Source organism: Aedes aegypti, chromosome 1 (genome assembly GCF_002204515.2).
Source record: "Aedes aegypti strain LVP_AGWG chromosome 1, AaegL5.0 Primary Assembly, whole genome shotgun sequence".
NCBI classification, from domain to species: Eukaryota; Metazoa; Arthropoda; class Insecta; order Diptera; family Culicidae; genus Aedes; species Aedes aegypti.
In genome coordinates, this window is record NC_035107.1 from 299,657,887 (window position 1) to 299,681,715 (window position 23,829).

Below are 23,829 nucleotides of genomic sequence, written 5' to 3' on the forward strand. Positions count from 1 at the left end.
ACCATCAATATTATTTCACCATTCTCTGACTCCTTATGGCCAATTTTGCTGATACACCATCCTTTTACTCCTAGCAAAAAAGTAAAATAAAAAGCGTGTTAAAAATTGACTGAGATTACTGAAGAAACTATAATTGTATAAAAGAGCGCTAAATCTTGCGTTTTAAACGCATACTTAGGTAAAAATTTTACACTTATTGGTCGTTTTATTTAAAAATCCCATACTTTTGAAATCATATACGCATATTTATCGATCTAGATCAAATTGTGAGCGTTTTTCTTCGAATGTTTTGTAGAATAATCTCAGCAACTCTTTGAAGGCGTAGTTTTTTTTTCATTGATTTTGATACCCATCAAAAATCGACCGTTCTAAACGTTGTACCTTAAAAGTGTGGAATTTAATTATTTTGGTTACTATTCTATCATCACAACATTTTACAATATTAGTCAAACGGTGTACAGAAAACCGATAACGATTTCATTAACAAATGAAAAAGATATTGCATGAACAAGGTATCCACTTTATAAAATGAAAAGTCATTATTTTTTATACGTTTTGACAGTTATCGACTACCATTCATCCATGCCCTTGTGTTGGAAGTTTGATAAATTTGAGAACAGAGCAAGATGCGATCAGTGAGTGAAGTACAAACAACAGTGACGCCGCTCTGTGGCTAGTGAGAGAAAAGATGTAAACAGTCGTTGCCCTATAGGATTGGCGCCAGCGGCAAAAATAACAGACAACAACCTTTCGAAAATTTAGTTTCTCTCACTGAATGTCGAGCGGCAACACTGATGTTTGTATTCAACTCACTGATCGTGCTACGCTGGATTCTCAAACTTCCAACACAAGTGCATGGAAGAATGGTAGTCGAGAACTGTCAAAATGTCGCAAATTACTTGGAATTTGGAAACTGGCTCGAACAAGTAGAGACTAGAAACCAAGCGTAATGTGAATATAGAGCTTTCTGTGTTTAGTTCATTTTCAGTAGTGCTTTCCTTGCTTCAGGATTTTGTTTTTACCACCACTGAAAAAGAGCCATCTAATGCCTTCTCGGTTTTGAATATCCCCTATTACAGCAAGGATTAACTCAAACATATGCATAGTATCAGTAAGCTGTCCGCATGCGAAAGAAATATGTAACGTGTTTTTGAAATGCATTTTTAAAATTTATTTTAAGTGTGTGAAAGCTGAAGCCGCAACCATTGAACAAAATTCCTGAATGACTAATACCATTATGTCTATGAACTGTCGTTATATGTATTTACCGCATATCAGTTGATTTCATATCCCATTCAGAACGTTTTGCAACGTTTGCTTGTCTCTAACGCCATCGAACGATATTTTACCCAGAAACATCCCCAGCAATTGAATTTCCTTCATCAACAGACAACGTTCATAACTGAACTAGATGGCTTTCCTTTATTATTTTACACTCCATTGCATGCCAAATATTGTTCTCCTGTTCTTGCTACAAGGAAATGCTTTCCAATGCATTCGAAATTTCTTCTCGAGATACAGCTTACCCCATTTATTTCCACACCAAAAGTAATCCGAATAAATTTTTCCATTCCCTACCCGACACGGAGCCGATACCGAAATAAAGCTCAAATCTAAAAACGAACACTTCCTATTTCTCTTGGTCCACGTCTTACACAATCCTGTCCCCTCATCCAACCCGGAACAGATTGCATTTGCCATGCTCGCTATGTCCTATCCCTCGACGAAACAATAAAAACATCCAAATCCGTAGCCTTCTTTGACTCGCGTCCAAAAAGCCCGTCCCCTTCGCCTACTTCGACCCCGCCTTTACTTATGATCCGTCCGCTGGAAGCCGGAAATGTTCGCCGCGAAATCGACGTAGTCAATCTTCTCCAGCAGCTGACCGTCACGGGTTATTTGGGGCCCACGGGTCACCGCCGCATCCGCCAGGGCTTCTTCCGCTTCCTCCGCCGTGAAGCGATCGCCGTAGGACATGATGTCGAACTTGAACCTAGATGGGAGAAAACATGGCGAATCGGAAGTCAAACTTTTCTAATTATTACCCAGCTCCGGCACCGAAGTGGGACACAGCAAAACAGACGTAATACTGAGAATAATTTCGTTTAAAAATCTGGTGGCCAGACGTGCAGATGGCGCTAGTTAAAAACGTTAAACGCGAAGGAAAACGATGCGCGCACCTCTGATTGTGAGATATGAAGCTTAGGAGTTTTTCTCAGTATTACGTATGTTCGTCTGTGAGTGAGCCCGTCTTCGGGATAGCATACTTCTCCTTATCGATGAAACCGGTGTTGGCTTTGTCCCAGAAGCGCAGCGCGTTCACCATGACATCCATCGGGGCAAGGCCATTGGCTCGCTGCAGCACCAGCAGCAGGAAGACATCCAAATTGAGCGGTTGCACCACCTTGGGGAACAAGAGTTTTTCGCTGGTTAATTCACTCGGTGATAATTTTTGTTTTTGGAGGAGAGAGTTTCAACGACTAACATATGAGCTACAGATCAGTTACGTTCGATATTACGACTGTTCAGTAGAAGCAAACATCGCATAAGATAACGAAAATGAACAGCGCAAACACAGAGAAACGATTCACGTTGACGGAAAAGTTTAATTGCTTTTCTTCCAGTCACACGATAGCTTTCCGGCGCAAAAATGAGACATCCTTCAATGAGGTAACGTTTTTATCTCAAATTATATATCTGCAACGTTTCACATTCAGAGATGATTTTTCCTTCTTTTAAAATATATCATTAGTATCAATTCAAACAAACATACAATCAAATTCAAACCTTCATTCCTTGTATTTGGATGATCTATGATAGGAAACACTGTCATCCTAATTTCATAGAACTAAGTTAGTTAAATATTTATGACAACAGTTAACATTTTATTTGCTGAAACATTTCAGAATTATCAAGGGTAAATTTTTTTCAAAAAAGTTAAAAAATAACTTTGTTAAAAAACTTTACCTAAAACTCAACTTAAACTTATTTATCTTAAATATATAAAGCACTTACTGTGGTAATAGAAGACTGCAACGTTTTTTTTTTCTAGAATGATAATAATTTTATTCTTCATTTGCTCCAATGTCAGGGAAGCAGCTTAAGAATCATATTCAACATTCAATTTTAAATGTTCTGAAGAATCTCATATTAACACTGCTAATCTATATTGGTACAGCATACAACATGCTTTTTTTTAGGCACTCCGTGCTCGTGGCCACTACTGTGCCGGACTCAGTTGATCTGTAGCTGCTTTATCGATACAGATCTATTTTCAACTCTGCTCTGCTATTAGTGAGGCTAGCTGCCTGCGAAGAGGGTCAGTTTGTCTCAGTCACCATCTGATACTGACGGAGGATTGATGTGCTCCGTGAGGCGTCTTCTGGTGGCTGGACGAGTTTTTTGTGGAGGGGCTGGGAATCGAACCCATGACCTTCCGCTTATGAAGCGGAAGCGTAACCTCAAGGCTACAGACCCCCCTTACAACCAGAAGCATGTCTTTGAGACAAACAAAGAACACAAACATTTTATATATTTGTTACATTTGGCTCGAATCCGCTGAATATGATTTTTTAAAGTTACTGTTTTATCCAGCAAATTCTGCTGGAAGCCGTTCCAAACTTCTGCTGGAAGATTTCAAGTTTTTTGCTGGAAGCCTATCCAAGCTGTTGCTGGAGGCTTTTCTTAGTTTCTACTGGTTTTCCAAGCTTCTGCTGCTACTGGAAACCAATTCGAACTTCTGCTGGAAGCCTTTTCAAGCTTCTGCTAGAAACCTTTCAGATTTCAATTTTTTGCTGGAAGCCTTTCCATGCTTTTGCTGGAAGCCAAGCTACTGCTAGAGGCTTTTCCAATCTTCTACTGGAAGCCTTTTTTATAATAGTTCTCACTTCTTCCAAATCAGTCTCCCAGGAATTTTCGAAAACATTCAAGTGAGTCTTATATTGAAATTGTGTGAGCTTTCTAACTGCATAGCAAGCGTTGAGCTTTTTCAAAATTAGTTTGTAATAACTTGTTTTCCTCTTCCAATGCTGGAATTAGCTAGTGAGGTTTTCCAAATTTTAGATATTTTCCAAAGGGCTTAGAGCCAAGGTAGACACGAGACATTATATTTTCAAAATCTGTGTTTTAAAATGCATTTTTGAAAACCTTGCCATATAATTTTCATAACAGGATCGCGAGTGCGCTGAAATTACCTTCTCTTCAAGTTTTGAAGGCCGATCAAGAGTTTAAGATCATTGTCTATAATCACGAATTCGAGTTTTTCTTCACGTCTTGGTATTGCTTCAATAATTGAATTGGTTAAAGTTTCGAGAGCGTTGACAATATCATGTGTTGTAAGCAAAGAAATGTTAACATCAAGATTACTATCGATGTTTGCTTCATATGTATTTCAGATGATTTGTAAATAATTTAAAGTGGAGCTTGAGATAGAATTGAGAATCGCTTCATGAGATACTTGAAATAAAACAGGGACATGATCGCAATCAAAATCAGCTTGAGTAACCAGTTGACTACAAAAGTGACTAGAGTCAGCCAGTGTTGAGAAACTCGTGCTCGCGAGTAAAAAAATACTCACTCTCGTACTCGAGTAATACTCACGCTGTGAGTCACTCATTCCTTACTCTAACTCACGCGAGAGTATGGTAGCATTCGGATTCTTTTTTGTGTGGATAGACCCATACCCCATTTTTATGTTTTGGACTAGCTTTACATTTACATTCCATGATATTTCCGTGCGTTCTCTTATATTGCAACTATTCAATCAACGTTTTCCTTTCAATCGGCTGTCCGAAGTAGACACATTAATGTCGTCTGGCAACCTCTTTTTAGAGAAGTTCCATGATTAGTCATAGCTTTTATCGCTTTGAGTATTGTGTTTCTTGAATTTGCAGCACGTTCCGATTTTCTATGATAATTGCGAACCTTGTTTATTAATAGCTACCTAAAAACAAAACACAAACTCAATCTCTAATGAGAAACTTTTTACTTGCCCCACGTGATCAGAAAATTGATAGTGTATTTATTTAGTTTTATATATGGCTAGGTTGAATTAATTCCAAAACTTTTTTTTCAGTTTAAAACTGTCAGAGAGCACAACTTATATGTGGTACACAAAATTATTTTCTGCAACATTTTTCTACTGAAACTATTAATACAAGATTACAGCTGTCAACTTGTTACGGAATAATAGTTGACAGGTAGACAATCTTTCACTCTATTATGCAATAATGGTTTAAAAATCGCAGGAATCCACTATGAGCGATCAGGTGGCCAATAATCGAAAAAATAATTTGATCTGATAGGTTTTTCTTGTACATTATTCCATAGTAAACACATCTATTGAGGTATTCCTGGAATATCAGGACAAGATCTTTTATATTTTAATTATTACAGTATGTCAAAGTTAAAGTTTTTAAAAATAATTAAGAATTTAGTACAAACACAAGGTACACATTGAGTACAATATACTGCCTAATCGTAATATTTTATACACTGTCTGAAAGCTTATTCAAGAAGCTATCCTAAAAAAATAAATTGAAATAAAAATTCGTACTTTAGGTCGAAAAATGCAGGGAGTGTATTGAAAAAAATATATTTGATTTTATATCAAAACTTTACACATCCCGGACTTTTTTGTCCCAAGTTGTCCCAGGCTAAAATTTATTTCCAAGGTTACTTTGAGAAGTTAACTAAAGGATCGTGAAGAAGGTAGCTGCACAAACTTGCACTTTTTAATTTAGGGCTTTTTGATTTTTTACAATAATTTTAACCATTTTCTATTAAAAACTGCAAAAAAATAATTCAGAGATTAACTGAATATCGCTAAATAATGTATATCATCATTTCTATCTAAGTTCTAACATTTATAATGGTTTGCACAACGTTAATCGTATAAATGGCTTATATGCATTATTAGTAACAAAACTTATTATTTCTCTATAGGCCCTATTCAAAAGCTAGTCTCAAAAACTTGTTTTTGAAAATAAAACATCAACTTTGTATCACAAAAATCATAAATACGACATGAGATGGAAAAAATATTTTTGGACGCCAGTCTGTATGGAAACCGCCCATAGTGGAATCTCTTTTCTATCGTAATGTTTCGAATGGCCTCAAAGGTTTACGCATGAGTTTGAAACGTGAATACATATATTCAGTAAAATATACAAATTATTTTTTCATTTACCCACTTGCCCCGCGGTACCTCACATAAATTTGGTTTGCGATTGGCATCTTCATATGTAATTTCGCACAAAATATTGCAACGCTGTTTGGCAGACCAATCATGTAGTCTACTATTGATTGACGAAATAAATAAATAAATAAATAAATAAATAAATCAGCGGCTTATTAGTTTTGGCACGAAACTCAGATACGTTTTGTCGAGTCTTTGTCTCAGGTTTTTATTATTGCAGTAGTGCTGCATATCGTAAAGTTGAGAATAAAATAATAGTCAATTGGCAAATAAATAAAGCTCATAGTTGATAAATGTGGAAATGCTCATATCATAAGTACATAAAGGTAAAAAGCAGAATCTGACCCAGTAGAGGTGTAACGTCAGAAGAAAGAAGAAAAGGCGCAGCGAAATACCAAACATAAATTACAGCTTATGTGAGGAATTCATATTATAATGACGTTTTGCGTGCATCAAATAGTTTTCAGAATAAAATTTTCATGTTATCATTTGAATAAGGTCACCCCAAGAATAGCCTTACCTATTACTTATTATTTATTTGAGCAATTCGCAAGCTTTTAGAATATTTAAAATATTTCAAGTGAGTAAAATTACTCACGAGTGGGTAAATGTTAGTCGAAAACTAACTCACGAGTATGAGCTGTACAAGTAAAACTCACGACTGAGTATACTCACGCGAGAGTTCAAGTTGTACAACTCATACTCGCGAGTGAGTTTGCAGTTTTCAGTGAGTACTCACGAGTTTCCCAACACTGGAGTCGGCTCGAAACCAAATCAATCGTAAAAGGGTTTGTAGATTTAGCTTAGCTTAGCTTAGCTTAGACTGACTACACATATCAATGGTTGCTATTCCGTGATTGACCGAAGTCAGTGAAAAAGCACAAAAAATCAACTAGAAGTTCGGCTGGGATTGGCCATAATCTTCCTCAGTGTGCACAATTCAGTGCCTCTATTTATACAGGGTCAATAACGGTGCCGGCCACGTCCTTGCAGTCAGGTGGGATTGGGGGAAGGAATGTTAGTGTGTAACCTTTGCTATTAGGAGACCGCGTTTGCCTCTGCATCTCCACAAAGGTTACTGGGAGGCATGTTTGTTAACGGGGAGGATCGTTGGGCCACAGGATTTACTTTGATAAGCGATTAGACCATGATAAATAATTATTTGTGAGATATAAACATGCTTATATGTAAATATAATATTTTCATTTGATATGAACAATATCTATGTAGAGAAAATTATGCCGACACTTGAGGTGACGAACCTTTCAAAGTTTGTTGAATAAAGTGAACCTTTCGCAAGTCTACACTCGCAGTGTCGAACCATTCAAAGTTTTTTTTTATATACAAAAAAATGTAAAAAAGGAGCTTTGAAAAAAATAAATGAGACGTAAATAATTTATGAATCAGAATTTATGTCGACACTCACAGCGACGAACCATTCAAAGTTTGTCGAAAAATCATATTTACGTCTCACCGTTGTAACGATTAAAGGTGCAGTCATACATATTTTATAGATTTGAAATAGTAGCATGAAGCGAGCTCACCAATTGATCCGTCATCCTTGAGCAGCAACAATCCACTTTCAGCTTCACTCGTTTGCTCGGCTATATAAAAGCACTCAGAGAAAAAAAGGCGTGCGACCCGAGAGGGAAAACAACTGACGACTGCTCGGGCTTTCTTGACGCACTGCCCAGGAGCAAGCGTCAACGTCGAAAGATCAAAAAGAACTAATCGAACGCCTTATGGTTGCCTCCGCAATTTGCGCATACAAACTTTTTGATACCAGTGAGAAATTCTATGAACATTTGCGAAAAATTGTCTGAGCTTCTGTGAAAAGTTCTCTTGACTCCTTCGTGAAGCTCCCTGAACTTCTGTGTGAAGTTCTCTGAACTTCATTGAGAAATTATCTGAATTTATGTGAAACTAATTTGACTTCTAAGAGAAGTTCCTCGAACTGTTGTAACTTCTGACTCTGATCTTCGGAAAGAAGTTCTCTGAACTTCAATGAGAAGTTCTATGATCTCCTTTGAGAAGTTCTCTGATCTTCTTCTGTGAGAAGTTCTCTTATCTTCTTCTGTGACAAGTTTTCTGAACTTCTGTGAGAAGCTCTTATGTGAAAATGTCTCTGATCTTCTGCGATAATTTTTCCGATCTTTGAAGAGAAGTTTTCTGATCTTCTTTAGGAAGATCTCTGGCCTTCTGTAAGAAGTTTTCTGATCTTCTCTGTGGAGTTCTTTAAATTTCTGTGAGAAGTTTTCTAATCGTCTGTGAGAAGTTCTCTGATCTTCTGTGAGCAGTTCTTGAACTTCTTCAGGAAGTTTTCTGATCTTCTGTAGGAATATCTCTGGCCTTCTGTGAGAAGTTTTCTGATCTTCTTTGTGGAGTTCTCTGAATTACTGTGAGAAGTTCTCTGATCTTCTGTGAGAAATTCTCTGATTTTCTGTAAGACGTTCTCTGATCTTCTGTGAGAACTCCTTTGATCTTCTTTGCGATGTTTTTGGAATTTCTGTGAGAAGTTCTCTGCTCTTCTGTAAGAAGTCTTCTGATTTTCCGTGAAAACTTCTTTGACATATCTGGCATTTCCTTCATGTGCATGATTTAACACTGAAATTAACATGAACTTTTCGTTCTGTGCAGCCAACATACTTTTCACATGCAAAAGCACACTAAAATGTGCATAACTTTTTTGTTTCTCGATGAATTTTGTTGAAATTTTCAGAACTTCCCGAAAAACTTATAGTTTATGGTTCAGAAGATTTTGGAACATGGTCCAAGTGGTTCTGGAGTTATTCTGGATTGTCCTGGGGTATCCAAAAAGACTTAAAACGTGAAAGTTATCAAAATGTTACATATGGCCAAATAGGGAACCACTATGCCCATAACTGGTACACTTTCCCTAGTTCAGTTATTAATGCAACTTCAGTCATCTGCTAGGTGGTGCAATTAACAATATGTTTTTCCATTTTCTATGTATTGAGAAATTTTAAATGTTCGGCCAAGTTTTACGTATTTGGCACGGTTCGATTTTAACAACATAGAAATACATAAGCTTTCTTGGTAGTGTTATTCGAACAACACGCCAAGCCGTTCCCATAGGGGACGTTAGCCTCAAGTAACGACCTGTCAAGTAATACTGTTTCATATGGTATGCCCTCTTCAAGATCTTATCAAATTTCTCTCGCCGTTCCCTTACGGTACCTATCCATCTAGTTATAATTGATTTCTTCTCCTTGCTCCCTTTTACTGTGAGCAGATCAGACCGATATGCCGGTAAACAAATTAAACAGAAATGAAAATATTAAAAAAAGGATAATAGGTCAGCCAATGATCCTGTCAATATCAATATTTCTGTAGGCCGTTTTGAGGCTTTCTATGTTCAAAATAGGCTAATTTAATTCGTGGTCGTTTTCACGGTGATAGAAGTTTTAATTAGAACAACCGTTCTATTTTAGCAAGGTTTGATTTGGGCCTCATGAAGATTTTTGGCATGTTGCCAAAATCAAACAGGCACTGTTTATCAGGTGGTGAAAAATCTGATTGAGATTTCATCCACTGGAAGTTTGTTGTCTACATTATATATTTCTAGACTGCGATGATAGAATTTTTACTATCCTATAATCCTGATAAATTCCTAATACTTTTAGAATAGACTGCCGGCTAAGCTAATACTTACAGTGAAGTAAAATAATTTAAATCGTTCCATTTCTCTATGGGGAAAAATATTTCGCTACAAATTTCTCGAATATCAAAACTTTAGTTTAAAGAAAAACATCTGTGAGGATTATGTTTTTCTCCATTATGTACAGCCGGTGCTAAAACTGCTACTGCTACTGGTGCTACTTGTACTCAGTTAGCTCTAACTTCAAACCATGGCGTTGAGCAACAAGCTGAGCATCTCTTGAACATGGTCTGGAAAAAAAATGTCAAAAAGACCAACATTCTAGTGTACAAGGATCTAGGGATAAAATTCTTCTTGAAAAAAAAAGCTGCGACGCCACTAAACGAACTAATTCAAACCAACTTGAACCCAATTAGGAAAATTTCAGCCGTCCAAAAAATTTGCCGAAAAATTTTCCTTATTGCTTATCATGTTGTTGAATTATATAAGTTTTCTAAGATATCACTAGTGACAACTGGGGAACAAAATTTTGATCTATTTTATCACTATTAGACAGATATTGGGGCTCTGAACTGTTTGGTAAAAAACACCATTTCTTTAGCTATTTAGGATCACCAAATTCAGAATATTGGAGAAAATTTGTTTTTGGCGGATGAATATTTGTTTAGTTTTCCACCTCAGATGGCCTCTGATCTATTGAACAACCAGTGTTGGTACACTGACACTCAAATCTCAATCTTGAGGTTCACCCACAAAAACAAAATCGTTTGAGATCTATCACAACTGATATTTGGATACAAAATCACTTCCTCACGGTTATGCCGTCAAAAATGAACCACTTTGCCAAAGACAAACTGGAGCCACCTAGCATTGATCTGCTTATTAACTTTTGATCTGCTGGATAATAATAACATAGCGGATTAATTCCCAAGTAGATTTGTTACTGCCAGATAGCCCTTGATATCCTTCAAAACTTTGTCGAAAACACCAACCTTCTAGCTCGTCAGGATCTTGATATATAGAAGATTGAAGAAAATTTGTCACTAGCGCCACCTAGTGGATAAATTTTCAATAAGTTTTATTGTTGCCAGATAGCCCTCAGTCTGCTTAGCAACTTTGCCGAAGACACCAACCTTCTAGCTCATCAGGATCTTGAGATATAGAAGATCGATGAAAAAAATTCACAAGCGCCACCTAGCGAAGAAATGTCCAATCAGGTTTTTTACTGCCGGATAGCTCTTGGTCTGCTTAGCAACATTGAGGAAGACACCAACCGTTTAGCTCATCAGGATCTTGAGATATAGGAGATTGAAAAAAAAAATGTTACTAATTTTTGCGCCACCTAGCGGATAAATTCACATCTAGTTTTGCTATTGCCAGAGAGCCCTCAGTCTGCTTAGCAACTGTGCCGAAGACCCCAACCTTCTAGCTCATCTGGGTCTTGAGATATCCGTTGAATGGAAGCGGTAGCCAATTTTGGTCCCCCAAGACAATCCGGAATAGCTTCGGAACCACTTGGACCATATTCCCAAGTTTCCTGGACCATAAATTAGAAGAGTTTTTCGGGAAGTTTTGAAAATTTCAACAAAATCCATCGAGAAACAAAAGAGTTATGCACATTTTGGCATTTTTGCATGTGAAGAGTATGTTTGCTGGATGAAGGTTAAGCAAGCGATCGTTAACTGAAAAATGAGCATTGTTGGTGATTCTGCCAGGGGAATTCCAGGAACGAAAAGCGTTGCCATTCATCTGCCTGGTATGAGCCTCAACGATTCGTTTGCGTGAATGGCAATCCCAAAAGTGAGACTTATAGTTGCCCCCGAAATTTTCGGATACAACCCTTTTGGTATCTGTGAGAAGTTCTGTGAACATTTGCCAAAAAAAATGTCTGAGCTTCTGTGAAAAGTTTTCTGAACTTTTGCGTGAAGTTCCCTGATCTTCTTAAAGAAGTTATCTAAATTTATGTGGAAGTTATTTGAACTTCTGTAAAAAGTTTCTCGAACTTTTGTTAAATGATCTCTGAACTTCTGTGAGAAGTTCTCTGAACTTCTGTGAGAAGTTCTCTGAACTTCTGTGAGAAGTTCTCTGAACTTCTTTAGGAAGTTTTCTGATCTTCTGTAAGAAGCAATCTGAACTTCAGTAAGAAGTTCTCTGATCTTGTTTGAAAAGTTTTCTGATCTTCTGTGATAAGTTTTCTGATCTTCTTTGAGATGTTCTCTGATCTAATGTGAAAATGTCTCTGATCTTCTGCGATAAGTTTTCTGATCTTTTGAGAGAAGTTTTCTGATCTTCTAGAGTAAAATCTCTGGGCTTCTGTGAAGTTTCCTCATCTTCTCTGTGGAGTTCTCTGATCTTCTGTGAGAAGTTCTGGGAACTTCTTTGAGAAATTCTGGGAACTTCTGTGAGAAGTTCTCTGATTTACTGTGAGAAGTCTTCTGATTTTCCGTGAGAAGTTCTCTGATCTTTTGTAAGATGTTCTCTGATCTTATGTAAAAATGTCTCTGATATTCTGTGGTAAGTTTTCTGATTTTTCGAGAGAAGCTTTCTGATCTTCTAGAGGAAGATCTCTGGCCTTCTGTGAGAAGTTTTCTGATCTTCTTTGTGGAGTTCTCTGATTTTCTGTGAAAAGTTTATTGATCTTCTTTGTGAAGTTCTGGGAACTTCTGTGAGAAGTTCTGGGAACTTCTGTGAGAATTTCTGGGAACTTCTGTGAGAAGTTCTGGGAACTTCTGTGAGAAGTTCTGGGAACTTCTGTGAGAAGTTCTGGGAACTTCTGTGAGAAGTTCTGGGAACTTCTGTGAGATGTTCTGGGAACTTCTGTGAGATGTTCTGGGAACTTCTGTGAGAAGTTCTGGGAACTTCTGTGAGAAGTTCTGGGAACTTCTGTGAGAAAGTCTGGGAACTTCTGTGAGAAGTTCTGGGAACTTCTGTGAGAAGTTCTCTGATTTTCTGTGAGAAGTCTTCTGATTTTCCGTGAGAAGTTCTCTGATCTTCTGTGAGATGTTCTCTGATCTTATGTAAAAATGTCTCTGATATTCTGCAATAAGTTTTCTGATATTTCGAGAGAAGCTTTCTGATCTTCTAGAGGAAGATCTCTGGCCTTCTGTGAGAAGTTTTCTGATCTTCTTTGTGGAGTTCTCTGATTTTCTGTGAAAAGTTTATTGATCTTCTTTGTGGAGTTCTCTGATTTTCTGTGAGAAGTTCTCTGATCTTCTGTGAGAAGTTTATTGATCTTCTTCATGAAGTTCTGGGAACTTCTGTGAGAAGTTCTGGGAACTTCTGTGAGAAGTTCTGGGAACTTCTGTGAGAAGTTCTGGGAACTTCTGTGAGAAGTTCTGGGAACTTCTGTGAGAAGTTCTGGGAACTTCTGTGAGAAGTTCTGGGAACTTCTGTGAGAAGTTCTGGGAACTTCTGTGAGAAGTTCTGGGAACTTCTGTGAGAAGTTCTGGGAACTTCTGTGAGAAGTTCTGGGAACTTCTGTGAGAAGTTCTGGGAACTTCTGTGAGAAGTTCTCTGATTTTCTGTGAGAAGTCTTCTGATTTTCCGTGAGAAGTTCTCTGATCTTCTGTGAGATGTTCTCTGATCTTATGTAAAAATGTCTCTGATATTCTGCAATAAGTTTTCTGATATTTCGAGAGAAGCTTTCTGATCTTCTAGAGGAAGATCTCTGGCCTTCTGTGAGAAGTTTTCTGATCTTCTTTGTGGAGTTCTCTGATTTTCTGTGAAAAGTTTATTGATCTTCTTTGTGAAGTTCTGGGAACTTCTGTGAGAAGTTCTGGGAACTTCTGTGAGAATTTCTGGGAACTTCTGTGAGAAGTTCTGGGAACTTCTGTGAGAAGTTCTGGGAACTTCTGTGAGAAGTTCTGGGAACTTCTGTGAGAAGTTCTGGGAACTTCTGTGAGATGTTCTGGGAACTTCTGTGAGATGTTCTGGGAACTTCTGTGAGAAGTTCTGGGAACTTCTGTGAGAAGTTCTGGGAACTTCTGTGAGAAGTTCTGGGAACTTCTGTGAGAAGTTCTGGGAACTTCTGTGAGAAGTTCTGGGAACTTCTGTGAGAAGTTCTGGGAACTTCTGTGAGAAGTTCTGGGAACTTCTGTGAGAAGTTCTGGGAACTTCTGTGAGAAGTTCTGGGAACTTCTGTGAGAAGTTCTGGGAACTTCTGTGAGAAGTTCTGGGAACTTCTGTGAGAAGTTCTTGGAACTTCTGTGAGAAGTTCTTGGAACTTCTGTGAGAAGTTCTGGGAACTTCTGTGAGAAGTTCTGGGAACTTCTGTGAGAAGTTCTGGGAACTTCTGTGAGAAGTTCTGGGAACTTCTGTGAGAAGTTCTGGGAACTTCTGTGAGAAGTTCTGGGAACTTCTGTGAGAAGTTCTGGGAACTTCTGTGAGAAGTTCTGGGAACTTCTGTGAGAAGTTCTGGGAACTTCTGTGAGAAGTTCTGGGAACTTCTGTGAGAAGTTCTGGGAACTTCTGTGAGAAGTTCTGGGAACTTCTGTGAGAAGTTCTCTGATTTTCTGTGAGAAGTCTTCTGATTTTCCGTGAGAAGTTCTCTGATCTTCTGTGAGATGTTCTCTGATCTTATGTAAAAATGTCTCTGATATTCTGCAATAAGTTTTCTGATATTTCGAGAGAAGCTTTCTGATCTTCTAGAGGAAGATCTCTGGCCTTCTGTGAGAAGTTTTCTGATCTTCTTTGTGGAGTTCTCTGATTTTCTGTGAAAAGTTTATTGATCTTCTTTGTGAAGTTCTGGGAACTTCTGTGAGAAGTTCTGGGAACTTCTGTGAGAATTTCTGGGAACTTCTGTGAGAAGTTCTGGGAACTTCTGTGAGAAGTTCTGGGAACTTCTGTGAGAAGTTCTGGGAACTTCTGTGAGATGTTCTGGGAACTTCTGTGAGATGTTCTGGGAACTTCTGTGAGATGTTCTGGGAACTTCTGTGAGAAGTTCTGGGAACTTCTGTGAGAAGTTCTGGGAACTTCTGTGAGAAGTTCTGGGAACTTCTGTGAGAAGTTCTGGGAACTTCTGTGAGAAGTTCTGGGAACTTCTGTGAGAAGTTCTGGGAACTTCTGTGAGAAGTTCTGGGAACTTCTGTGAGAAGTTCTGGGAACTTCTGTGAGAAGTTCTGGGAACTTCTGTGAGAAGTTCTGGGAACTTCTGTGAGAAGTTCTTGGAACTTCTGTGAGAAGTTCTTGGAACTTCTGTGAGAAGTTCTGGGAACTTCTGTGAGAAGTTCTGGGAACTTCTGTGAGAAGTTCTGGGAACTTCTGTGAGAAGTTCTGGGAACTTCTGTGAGAAGTTCTGGGAAGAAGTTCTGGGAACTTCTGTGAGAAGTTCTGGGAACTTCTGTGAGAAGTTCTGGGAACTTCTGTGAGAAGTTCTTGGAACTTCTGTGAAAAGTGCTGGGAACTTCTGTGAGAAGTTCTCTGATTTTCTGTGAGAAGTTTTCTGATTTTCCGTGAGAAGTTCTCTGATCTTCTGTGAGATGTTCTCTGATCTTATGTAAAAATGTCTCTGATATTCTGCGATAAGTTTTCTGATATTTCGAGAGAAGCTTTCTGATCTTCTAGAGGAAGATCTCTGGCCTTCTGTGAGAAGTTTTCTGATCTTCTTTGTGGAGTTCTCTGATTTTCTGTGAGAAGTTTATTGATCTTCTTTGTGAAGTTCTGGGAACTTCTGTGAGAAGTTCTGGAAACTTCTGTGAGAAGTTCTGGGAACTTCTGTGAGAAGTTCTGGGAACTTCTGTGAGAAGTTCTGGGAAGAAGTTCTGGGAACTTCTGTGAGAAGTTCTGGGAAGAAGTTCTGGGAACTTCTGTGAGAAGTTCTGGGAACTTCTGTGAGAAGTTCTGGGAAGAAGTTCTGGGAACTTCTGTGAGAAGTTCTGGGAACTTCTGTGAGAAGTTCTGGGAACTTCTGTGAGAAGTTCTGGGAACTTCTGTGAGAAGTTCTGGGAACTTCTGTGAGAAGTTCTGGAAACTTCTGTGAGAAGTTCTCTGATTTTCTGTGAGAATTCTTCTGATTTTCCGTGAGAAGTTCTCTGATCTTCTGTGAGATGTTCTCTGATCTTATGTAAAAATGTCTCTGATATTCTGCAATAAGTTTTCTGATATTTCGAGAGAAGCTTTCTGATCTTCTAGAGGAAGATCTCTGGCCTTCTGTGAGAAGTTTTCTGATCTTCTTTGTGGAGTTCTCTGATTTTCTGTGAAAAGTTTATTGATCTTCTTTGTGAAGTTCTGGGAACTTCTGTGAGAAGTTCTGGGAACTTCTGTGAGAATTTCTGGGAACTTCTGTGAGAAGTTCTGGGAACTTCTGTGAGAAGTTCTGGGAACTTCTGTGAGAAGTTCTGGGAACTTCTGTGAGAAGTTCTGGGAACTTCTGTGAGAAGTTCTGGGAACTTCTGTGAGATGTTCTGGGAACTTCTGTGAGATGTTCTGGGAACTTCTGTGAGAAGTTCTGGGAACTTCTGTGAGAAGTTCTGGGAACTTCTGTGAGAAGTTCTGGGAACTTCTGTGAGAAGTTCTGGGAACTTCTGTGAGAAGTTCTTGGAACTTCTGTGAGAAGTTCTTGGAACTTCTGTGAGAAGTTCTGGGAACTTCTGTGAGATGTTCTGGGAACTTCTGTGAGATGTTCTGGGAACTTCTGTGAGAAGTTCTGGGAACTTCTGTGAGAAGTTCTGGGAACTTCTGTGAGAAGTTCTGGGAACTTCTGTGAGAAGTTCTGGGAACTTCTGTGAGAAGTTCTGGGAACTTCTGTGAGAAGTTCTGGGAACTTCTGTGAGAAGTTCTGGGAACTTCTGTGAGAAGTTCTGGGAACTTCTGTGAGAAGTTCTGGGAACTTCTGTGAGAAGTTCTGGGAACTTCTGTGAGATGTTCTGGGAACTTCTGTGAGATGTTCTGGGAACTTCTGTGAGAAGTTCTGGGAACTTCTGTGAGAAGTTCTGGAACTTCTGTGAGAAGTTCTGGGAACTTCTGTGAGAAGTTCTGGGAACTTCTGTGAGAAGTTCTGGGAACTTCTGTGAGAAGTTCTGGGAACTTCTGTGAGAAGTTCTGGGAACTTCTGTGAGAAGTTCTGGGAACTTCTGTGAGAAGTTCTGGGAACTTCTGTGAGAAGTTCTGGGAACTTCTGTGAGAAGTTCTGGGAACTTCTGTGAGAAGTTCTGGGAACTTCTGTGAGAAGTTCTTGGAACTTCTGTGAGAAGTTCTGGGAACTTCTGTGAGAAGTTCTGGGAACTTCTGTGAGAAGTTCTGGGAACTTCTGTGAGAAGTTCTGGGAACTTCTGTGAGAAGTTCTGGGAACTTCTGTGAGAAGTTCTGGGAACTTCTGTGAGAAGTTCTGGGAAGAAGTTCTGGGAACTTCTGTGAGAAGTTCTGGGAACTTCTGTGAGAAGTTCTGGGAACTTCTGTGAGAAGTTCTTGGAACTTCTGTGAAAAGTGCTGGGAACTTCTGTGAGAAGTTCTCTGATTTTCTGTGAGAAGTTTTCTGATTTTCCGTGAGAAGTTCTCTGATCTTCTGTGAGATGTTCTCTGATCTTATGTAAAAATGTCTCTGATATTCTGCGATAAGTTTTCTGATATTTCGAGAGAAGCTTTCTGATCTTCTAGAGGAAGATCTCTGGCCTTCTGTGAGAAGTTTTCTGATCTTCTTTGTGGAGTTCTCTGATTTTCTGTGAGAAGTTTATTGATCTTCTTTGTGAAGTTCTGGGAACTTCTGTGAGAAGTTCTGGAAACTTCTGTGAGAAGTTTCTGGGAACTTCTGTGAGAAGTTCTGGGAACTTCTGTGAGAAGTTCTGGGAAGAAGTTCTGGGAACTTCTGTGAGAAGTTCTGGGAAGAAGTTCTGGGAACTTCTGTGAGAAGTTCTGGGAACTTCTGTGAGAAGTTCTGGGAAGAAGTTCTGGGAACTTCTGTGAGAAGTTCTGGGAACTTCTGTGAAAAGTTCTGGGATCTTCTGTGAGAAGTTCTGGGAACTTCTGTGAGAAGTTCTGGAAACTTCTGTGAGAAGTTCTCTGATTTTCTGTGAGAATTCTTCTGTTTTTCCGTGAGAAGTTCTCTGATCTTCTGTGAGATGTTCTTTGATCTTACCCTGATAGCCCTACATGTTTTTGCTTTTCTAGAAATCCAACTAAAAAAAAAATAGAAATCCATCTAAATTTTCTCGATTTCCAGGGCATAGAGTATCTTTGTTGCTGCCACACGATATACACATGCAAAAATGGTCAATCGGCAAAGGAAGCTCTCAGTTAATAACTGTGGAAGTGTGCTCATAAGAACACTAATCTGAGAAGCATGCTTTGTCCCAGTTGGGACGTAACCTAACCTTCCGATTTTAAAAATATGGTCCGAAAACCGATCTCAAGCGAGAGAAGAAATCGATGTACATTTGATTTTTATTATCTCCTTGTTCAGACATGGCGTAGAAACCATCCCAGGATTTCGAGTAGAATCGTCTTAAGGTTTCTGTGGAGAATTCTGCTAACGATTTTGAGAAAAATCCTACTCAAGATTCTAAGGAGAATCTTGCTCCTGCAAAGAATCCTGCTATGGATTCTGAGAGGAATCCTCTTTAGGATTTTAGTAGATTTTTTCGGCTATGGATTCTGAAGTGAAGTTTTCACAGGATGCTGATGTGAATTTTTTTCAGGATTCTAAGGGGAAAATATTCCAGGATTTTAATGAGAATTCGTCTAGGCTTCTGAGATGAATCTATTTTAGATCTGAAAAGTATCCTTCTCAGGAAAACTTTTTTCATTATTCTAAAGAGAATTCATTCCATGATTCGGAGCAAAATAAGAAGACGAGATCCGAGAGCGCTTTCTGACGAACACCGGATTGGTTTCTCATTTTCATAATGGTTACTTAGACTGTGGAAAACTCTAGTAAATCATGTATTCCAGTTTTCATCTATTCAGGTGACTTTTAGTCACTTGAGAGACCTTTCAAGATGACCTTGAACAAATGTTCAGTTTTGTCGTCATAATTATAAAATATGCTACTTCTCTTCAAGATATTTGAAATGAAGTTTGCGATCTTTAAGAGTTTCCAGTAAAACACGACAGTCTTCTTTTTTTGCGATTTGGAAGAAAAATTTTGATTCCCATAATGGGGCTCAAGGTATCCTGCCAAAATCCTCCAAATTAGAAATAACTGACACGATTGGCGGCACCCTTTGCTTCCTCACTTGAATCAAAGAGGCTGGGCTAGAAGCTGGAGAATTTGTCTAAAGCCCATTTCGATGCAATTATCAACATTAACCTTTTCTCTCTCAAAAGAAAGCATGCATTTTGGAGAAACGTCCTTCTTCCATTTTTGCCATGTTTAGTGACAGTTACTAAACTCACTTTTTTGGATGGAAGTTGAGAATTCAGAAATTCACCCTTTTTTTGTTTGTGGTTGCAACCATGTTCAGTGAATGAACGAAAGAGGAAGTGACGTTCTTGGAAATTTTCACTCAAGATGGTGTCCACTCTACACTTCCACCGTAAACTTTCGCAAAAGGATCCAACGAAAAATCGAAGGCACGGGTCCAAACAAGGATCGTGAAGGGATCAATGGGTATAAAAAAGTAGCACTGAAAAGTACTGTTTTATAGCTTTAAGCTTTAACTATGTAGGAATTTCCGTGTGCCGGAAGAATTTGTGCTCTTAAAATGTTCATTTTCATTTTTATGACTGCATTACGTTATTCACGGAAGTAACCAAAGTTATTAAAACCGCAATCCAATCTAGTCTTCATTGCAAGCACTGCTGCTATGACGTTCACATCGTATGTTTTGAGTAACTTTTCGATTCATTCCATATTCACGAATCAATTATTCACACTATCAAATTGTCATTCCAATCGCATTTAAATTCACAAACACATCACATTGATATGAAATCCTCCACATTTCCTAACCGCAACAAGTTATCACGCGAATCAAATGTCAGGAATGTGATAAACGTTTCCCTTCCATATCAGGATCGCTCTCCGGAAGTACCCGAATCGCTTCACGCCATAATCTATCAAACAACAACAACAAAGTAAGCGCTGACTACAAAGTCACGTCCGTAAACGTGAAGCCTACTTCGATATTCACAGCCGAGCATAATTGGATTTTAATTGCAAAATGTTCACACATCACTGATCCCATTGCGTCCCACTTCCCCCGCCCCAAATCATCACTTACACCGTCGAACATTTTCATAATCTCTGCGTCGGACATGTCCAGTCCCAGTGTGAGGAAGGTGTTTCGCAAATCCTGCTCGCTGATTACGCCGTCCCCGTCCAGATCGAACAAGCAGAACGCTTTCTTCAGTTCGTAGACCTTCGGTTGGTTCAGGTCCTTGAGATAGTCCATGCTGCCCCCGGGCATCGTTTTTCTTTTGGTTTTGGATTGACGTGCGAAAATCTTTCTACAGCGTTTCGCGGCGAGAAAATTCGCGACAAACTGAAAAACGGTTGCTGGAAAAGGGCGCTTTTATAGTTTTGTGTGCACTCTGTGAACGCAATGTGCATACGGGAAAAGTGCAGGTGCGTTGCAGTGACGAAGAAAAACGATTTTTGGGGGACATTCATGAGATGGTGAAGATTTATGATAAATGTACATTCCTTAGGTACAAATAACTCGTTCACGCTGTTTGCAAACTCAAATAAAATAGAGAAGAGAGTAGTAATAGTTTCGGACATGTTTTGAATTGACCATATCCCTCGGGGCACCTGGAACCCACTTAGATATAGATTCGGATAATATATACATGACGACGAAACAAACATGATTGGCGTTATTTCCCCGAATCAGTTTTACGGAAATGATAATTCGGAAGATTTCTAACGAATCTAAATGCGTCCACCGCATAAAATTTTCAATTTATTCTAGTTTCTAGGTAAAATATAAAACTTTAGTTAACTTCACACGACACACAACAAAGGAATATATAAATGTGATTTGGACATGATTTCGGAAAATCTGAGTCATCTTCGGAGTCCAGTGGCCAATAAACATGGTCAACTAAGTTACAGAAATAAGACTTCCAATTTCATTCATTTAAGGTGAAAGTGCATTAGGCAAGTAAACATAATGTTGCCACCAACTCAAGCCACCCGCTAAAGCACCCTCTCGAGCCACCCAACAAGGCAGAGCACAATGTTATGTGCGTCGGCCAAAAATAAATCATTATGTTCCATGTATACTAGAGTAGTTCAAAAAATAGTTTTTGCTCCACACCACTCATTCGATTCTTGATCAAATTATGAGTGTCGTCCCAGCTCATTTGGATGAAAACTGAGACTGCACAAGCCCTTCAAAGTTTATATGGGAATTACAATAGGAAAAGCAAGCAACTCATTCAATCGGTCATATTGTTTGCCCATGTGCTCTTGGGGATTAGAGCTACGTTTTAACTGAGAGATGCATTCATCAGCTACAACTTTGCCGAAGACGGTTTTCAAATCGGACGCCTCAGTAACTAGTTATTGATTTATATCCAATCACAAATTCTTCAGCAGTGCTCATTTAACTTAACATTTAACATTGTATACCTCCACCCCCAGAAGTATGTAGGCAGTTAAGAAACCCCTAACCTCGTCCCTATTTTAGGTAATAGTAAAACCGTGGACACGAGGGGCCAAAATTTGCCTCAAACGGATTTCTTCCAAATGAGCTAGAAGGTTAGTGTATTCGGCAAAGTTCTTCAGCAAATCAAGGGTTATCTGGTGGTTTGATTGGAAATTCATCCGTTAGGTGACGCTAATAACGAAATCTTCAACCTTCTCTACATTCTTGAGGGCTACCTGGAGATGAAAAATATTGGCGCCAATGTATGGCCGACCAGAAATTATAACCAATGCTTAGTGGGTTTAGTGGTTTCTCGGCTGTGCCATTGGAGTATGCTTGTCCGTTGTCTACTGTTAAGGTACAGTCTGTGTAGCTAAATGGCTGAATGCAGCTAAATGGTGTACGTGTTTTTTTTAATCAAACAGTTATATAGTGTGCCACAGGCTAAAGCTGACTACTTAAAAACGCTGATCAGATTTGCCTGACCAATAAGGCTCTTGAAACATAGTCAATCAAAAAAAAAACTAGTCAACACCACCTAGCGGAAAAATTCTCAATTATTTTTTTTCACTTCCAGAGAGCCCTCAATCTGCTAAATATCTTTGCCGGTGACACCAACCCACTAGCTGATGCGGATCTTGATGTAGAGAAAATCGAAGATTTCTTTTTATCAGCGCTACCTAGCGGATAAATTCAGACTCTTTATCGCCAGATAGCCCTTGATCTGATAAACAGCTTTGCCGTAGCCACCAATTTTCAAGCAGATAAGGATCTTGAGATACAAAGAAGAAAATTTGTCACTAGCGCCATCTAGCGGAACATTTTTCAGTCAGACCCGTCACTGCCCGATAGCTCTTGATCTGTTGAACAGTTTTGCCGAAGACACCAACCTTCTAACTAATAAGGATCTTGATATACCTACAATTGAAGAAATATTTATCACGAGCACCACCTAGCAAATGAATTTTCAACTAGACCTCCAGATAGCCCTCAATCTACTGAATATCTTTGCTGAAGACACCAACCTGATAAAGCTCATAAAACTAAATCAAACCAACCTTTGTTTACAGAAATGCTGTGCAAAGCCACCCTCACTCGACTATTTAGCTCCTAAGCATCTTGTTCTGGCGATTTAATCCAGCCTCTAGGTTATTTGAAGCTGTTTAGAAAGCTAAATTAAAGCTTAGCATGCGCTTATCTAGAACCCTATTGGATGACAACGATTCTATTTTTAGAACAGCTTAACAATCGCTTGTTCAACTTTAATTCAGCAATTAATCAAAAGTGGGCAAAAAAAAATCACATGTTTCTATCACCGAGGGTTTTTAATTTTCCTAACTAGGGTAGATTGCCAATAATTGCACAGACTTGAAATGCGCCAATTATTGCACGGCCCATGCATTCCTAATGGGCGTGCAAAAATTGGCGTGTTTTTAGCCTGTGCAACAATTGGCAATCTACCCTATTTGTATTTAGTGCATATTTGGAAGATGTATGCTAGAATTATAATGTGCTTATTTATAATTGAGAATTTAACTGTAATTCACTGACTCATGGCCAATCACCTTACCATCTGCTCCACTTGTGGTTATATCATCGGCATGGAAAGTAAGAGAATAACTTATCGTCTTGTCTGAATAACAGCTGTAGTGAGAAGTGATACTAGCACTAGGCGAAAACTCTTAGCTGTCAAACATGTTTCACCTTTGTTTTTAAGTCGAGTGGGTGCCTTTCACTGTAATTCACTACGGTTTTCAATGGCTTGACAATTTGTAAGTGGTTACTTCTATTGTGAAATATTATTTAACTCTACCGTTTATAGATGATTATTTGACACGATGTTCCCAGAGATTACGCAAAGGTAAGTAATAATTGAATACGAGGGTTGAATAAGATCTTCTTCATATTAGTGTTCAGCTTCGGCAGAGTTGTAGCTGAAAGGATTTCACATGAGAAGAGTTTGTTCACTTTTCCATAAAATATTATGACGACGAGATAGAGGGCTGAACACAGAAGGTTGGCGTTTTTCATAGTAATCTCCATATAAACTTCAAATGGCGTGTGCTCAGTCAAATTTCTTCCGAATCACTTCAAACTTTGGGAGGATGCTATTTACCATAAATAAAATCGTTTGAGCATAGGGGAGCAAAAATTTCAAAATTTGCATCATTCTACTACACATGCTTTTCTTCTTTCGTCATTACTAAAACAAACTGATGTCGCTTACCCTACGTTGTGTCCTTTTTTTTATCGGAATCCGAACGAATCGGCGAAGGGGCAACTATTGGGGCGGTACCTTACGGTGAACAGCAGCAAATCGAAGGATGTGGTTGGATATATAGTTGAACGGGAACACTCCAACGCAGCACGCAGTCTTGCAATGCACTTCGGGACTTCCACACAGGCAGGTATTTAAACGGCAATGGTAAGTATATGCACTTTTATTCTTCTAAAATTTAATTTACAGTTGACACTTTAATTTTGAACTTTTA

At 38.7% G+C, this 23,829-nt stretch overlaps 1 protein-coding gene across 1 annotated transcript; it reads right to left on the reverse strand.

Moving 5' to 3' along the window:
- Positions 1–1,399: 1,399 nt before the first annotated feature.
- Positions 1,400–20,243, reverse strand: LOC5568360 (myosin regulatory light chain, striated adductor muscle). Its single transcript, XM_001657962.2, has 3 exons — positions 19,970–20,243; positions 2,268–2,404; positions 1,400–1,993 (listed from the first exon to the last, which is right to left on the reverse strand). The coding sequence occupies exons 1-3, from the start codon at positions 20,153–20,155 to the stop codon at positions 1,810–1,812; spliced, it is 507 nt and encodes a 168-aa protein (XP_001658012.1). The 5' UTR covers positions 20,156–20,243; the 3' UTR covers positions 1,400–1,809.
- Positions 20,244–23,829: the final 3,586 nt, after the last annotated feature.

Coding starts and splice junctions, on each gene's coding strand:
- LOC5568360 (XM_001657962.2), bottom strand. CDS start 20,155: ATGCCCGGGGGCAGCATGGACTATCTCAAGGACCTGAACCAACCGAAG. Junction 2,405..19,969: donor TTATGAAAATGTTCGACGGT/GTAAGTGATGAT, acceptor TTGTTCCCCAAG/GTGGTGCAACCGCTCAATTT. Junction 1,994..2,267: donor GGTTTCATCGATAAGGAGAA/GTATGCTATCCC, acceptor TCTCCCATCTAG/GTTCAAGTTCGACATCATGT.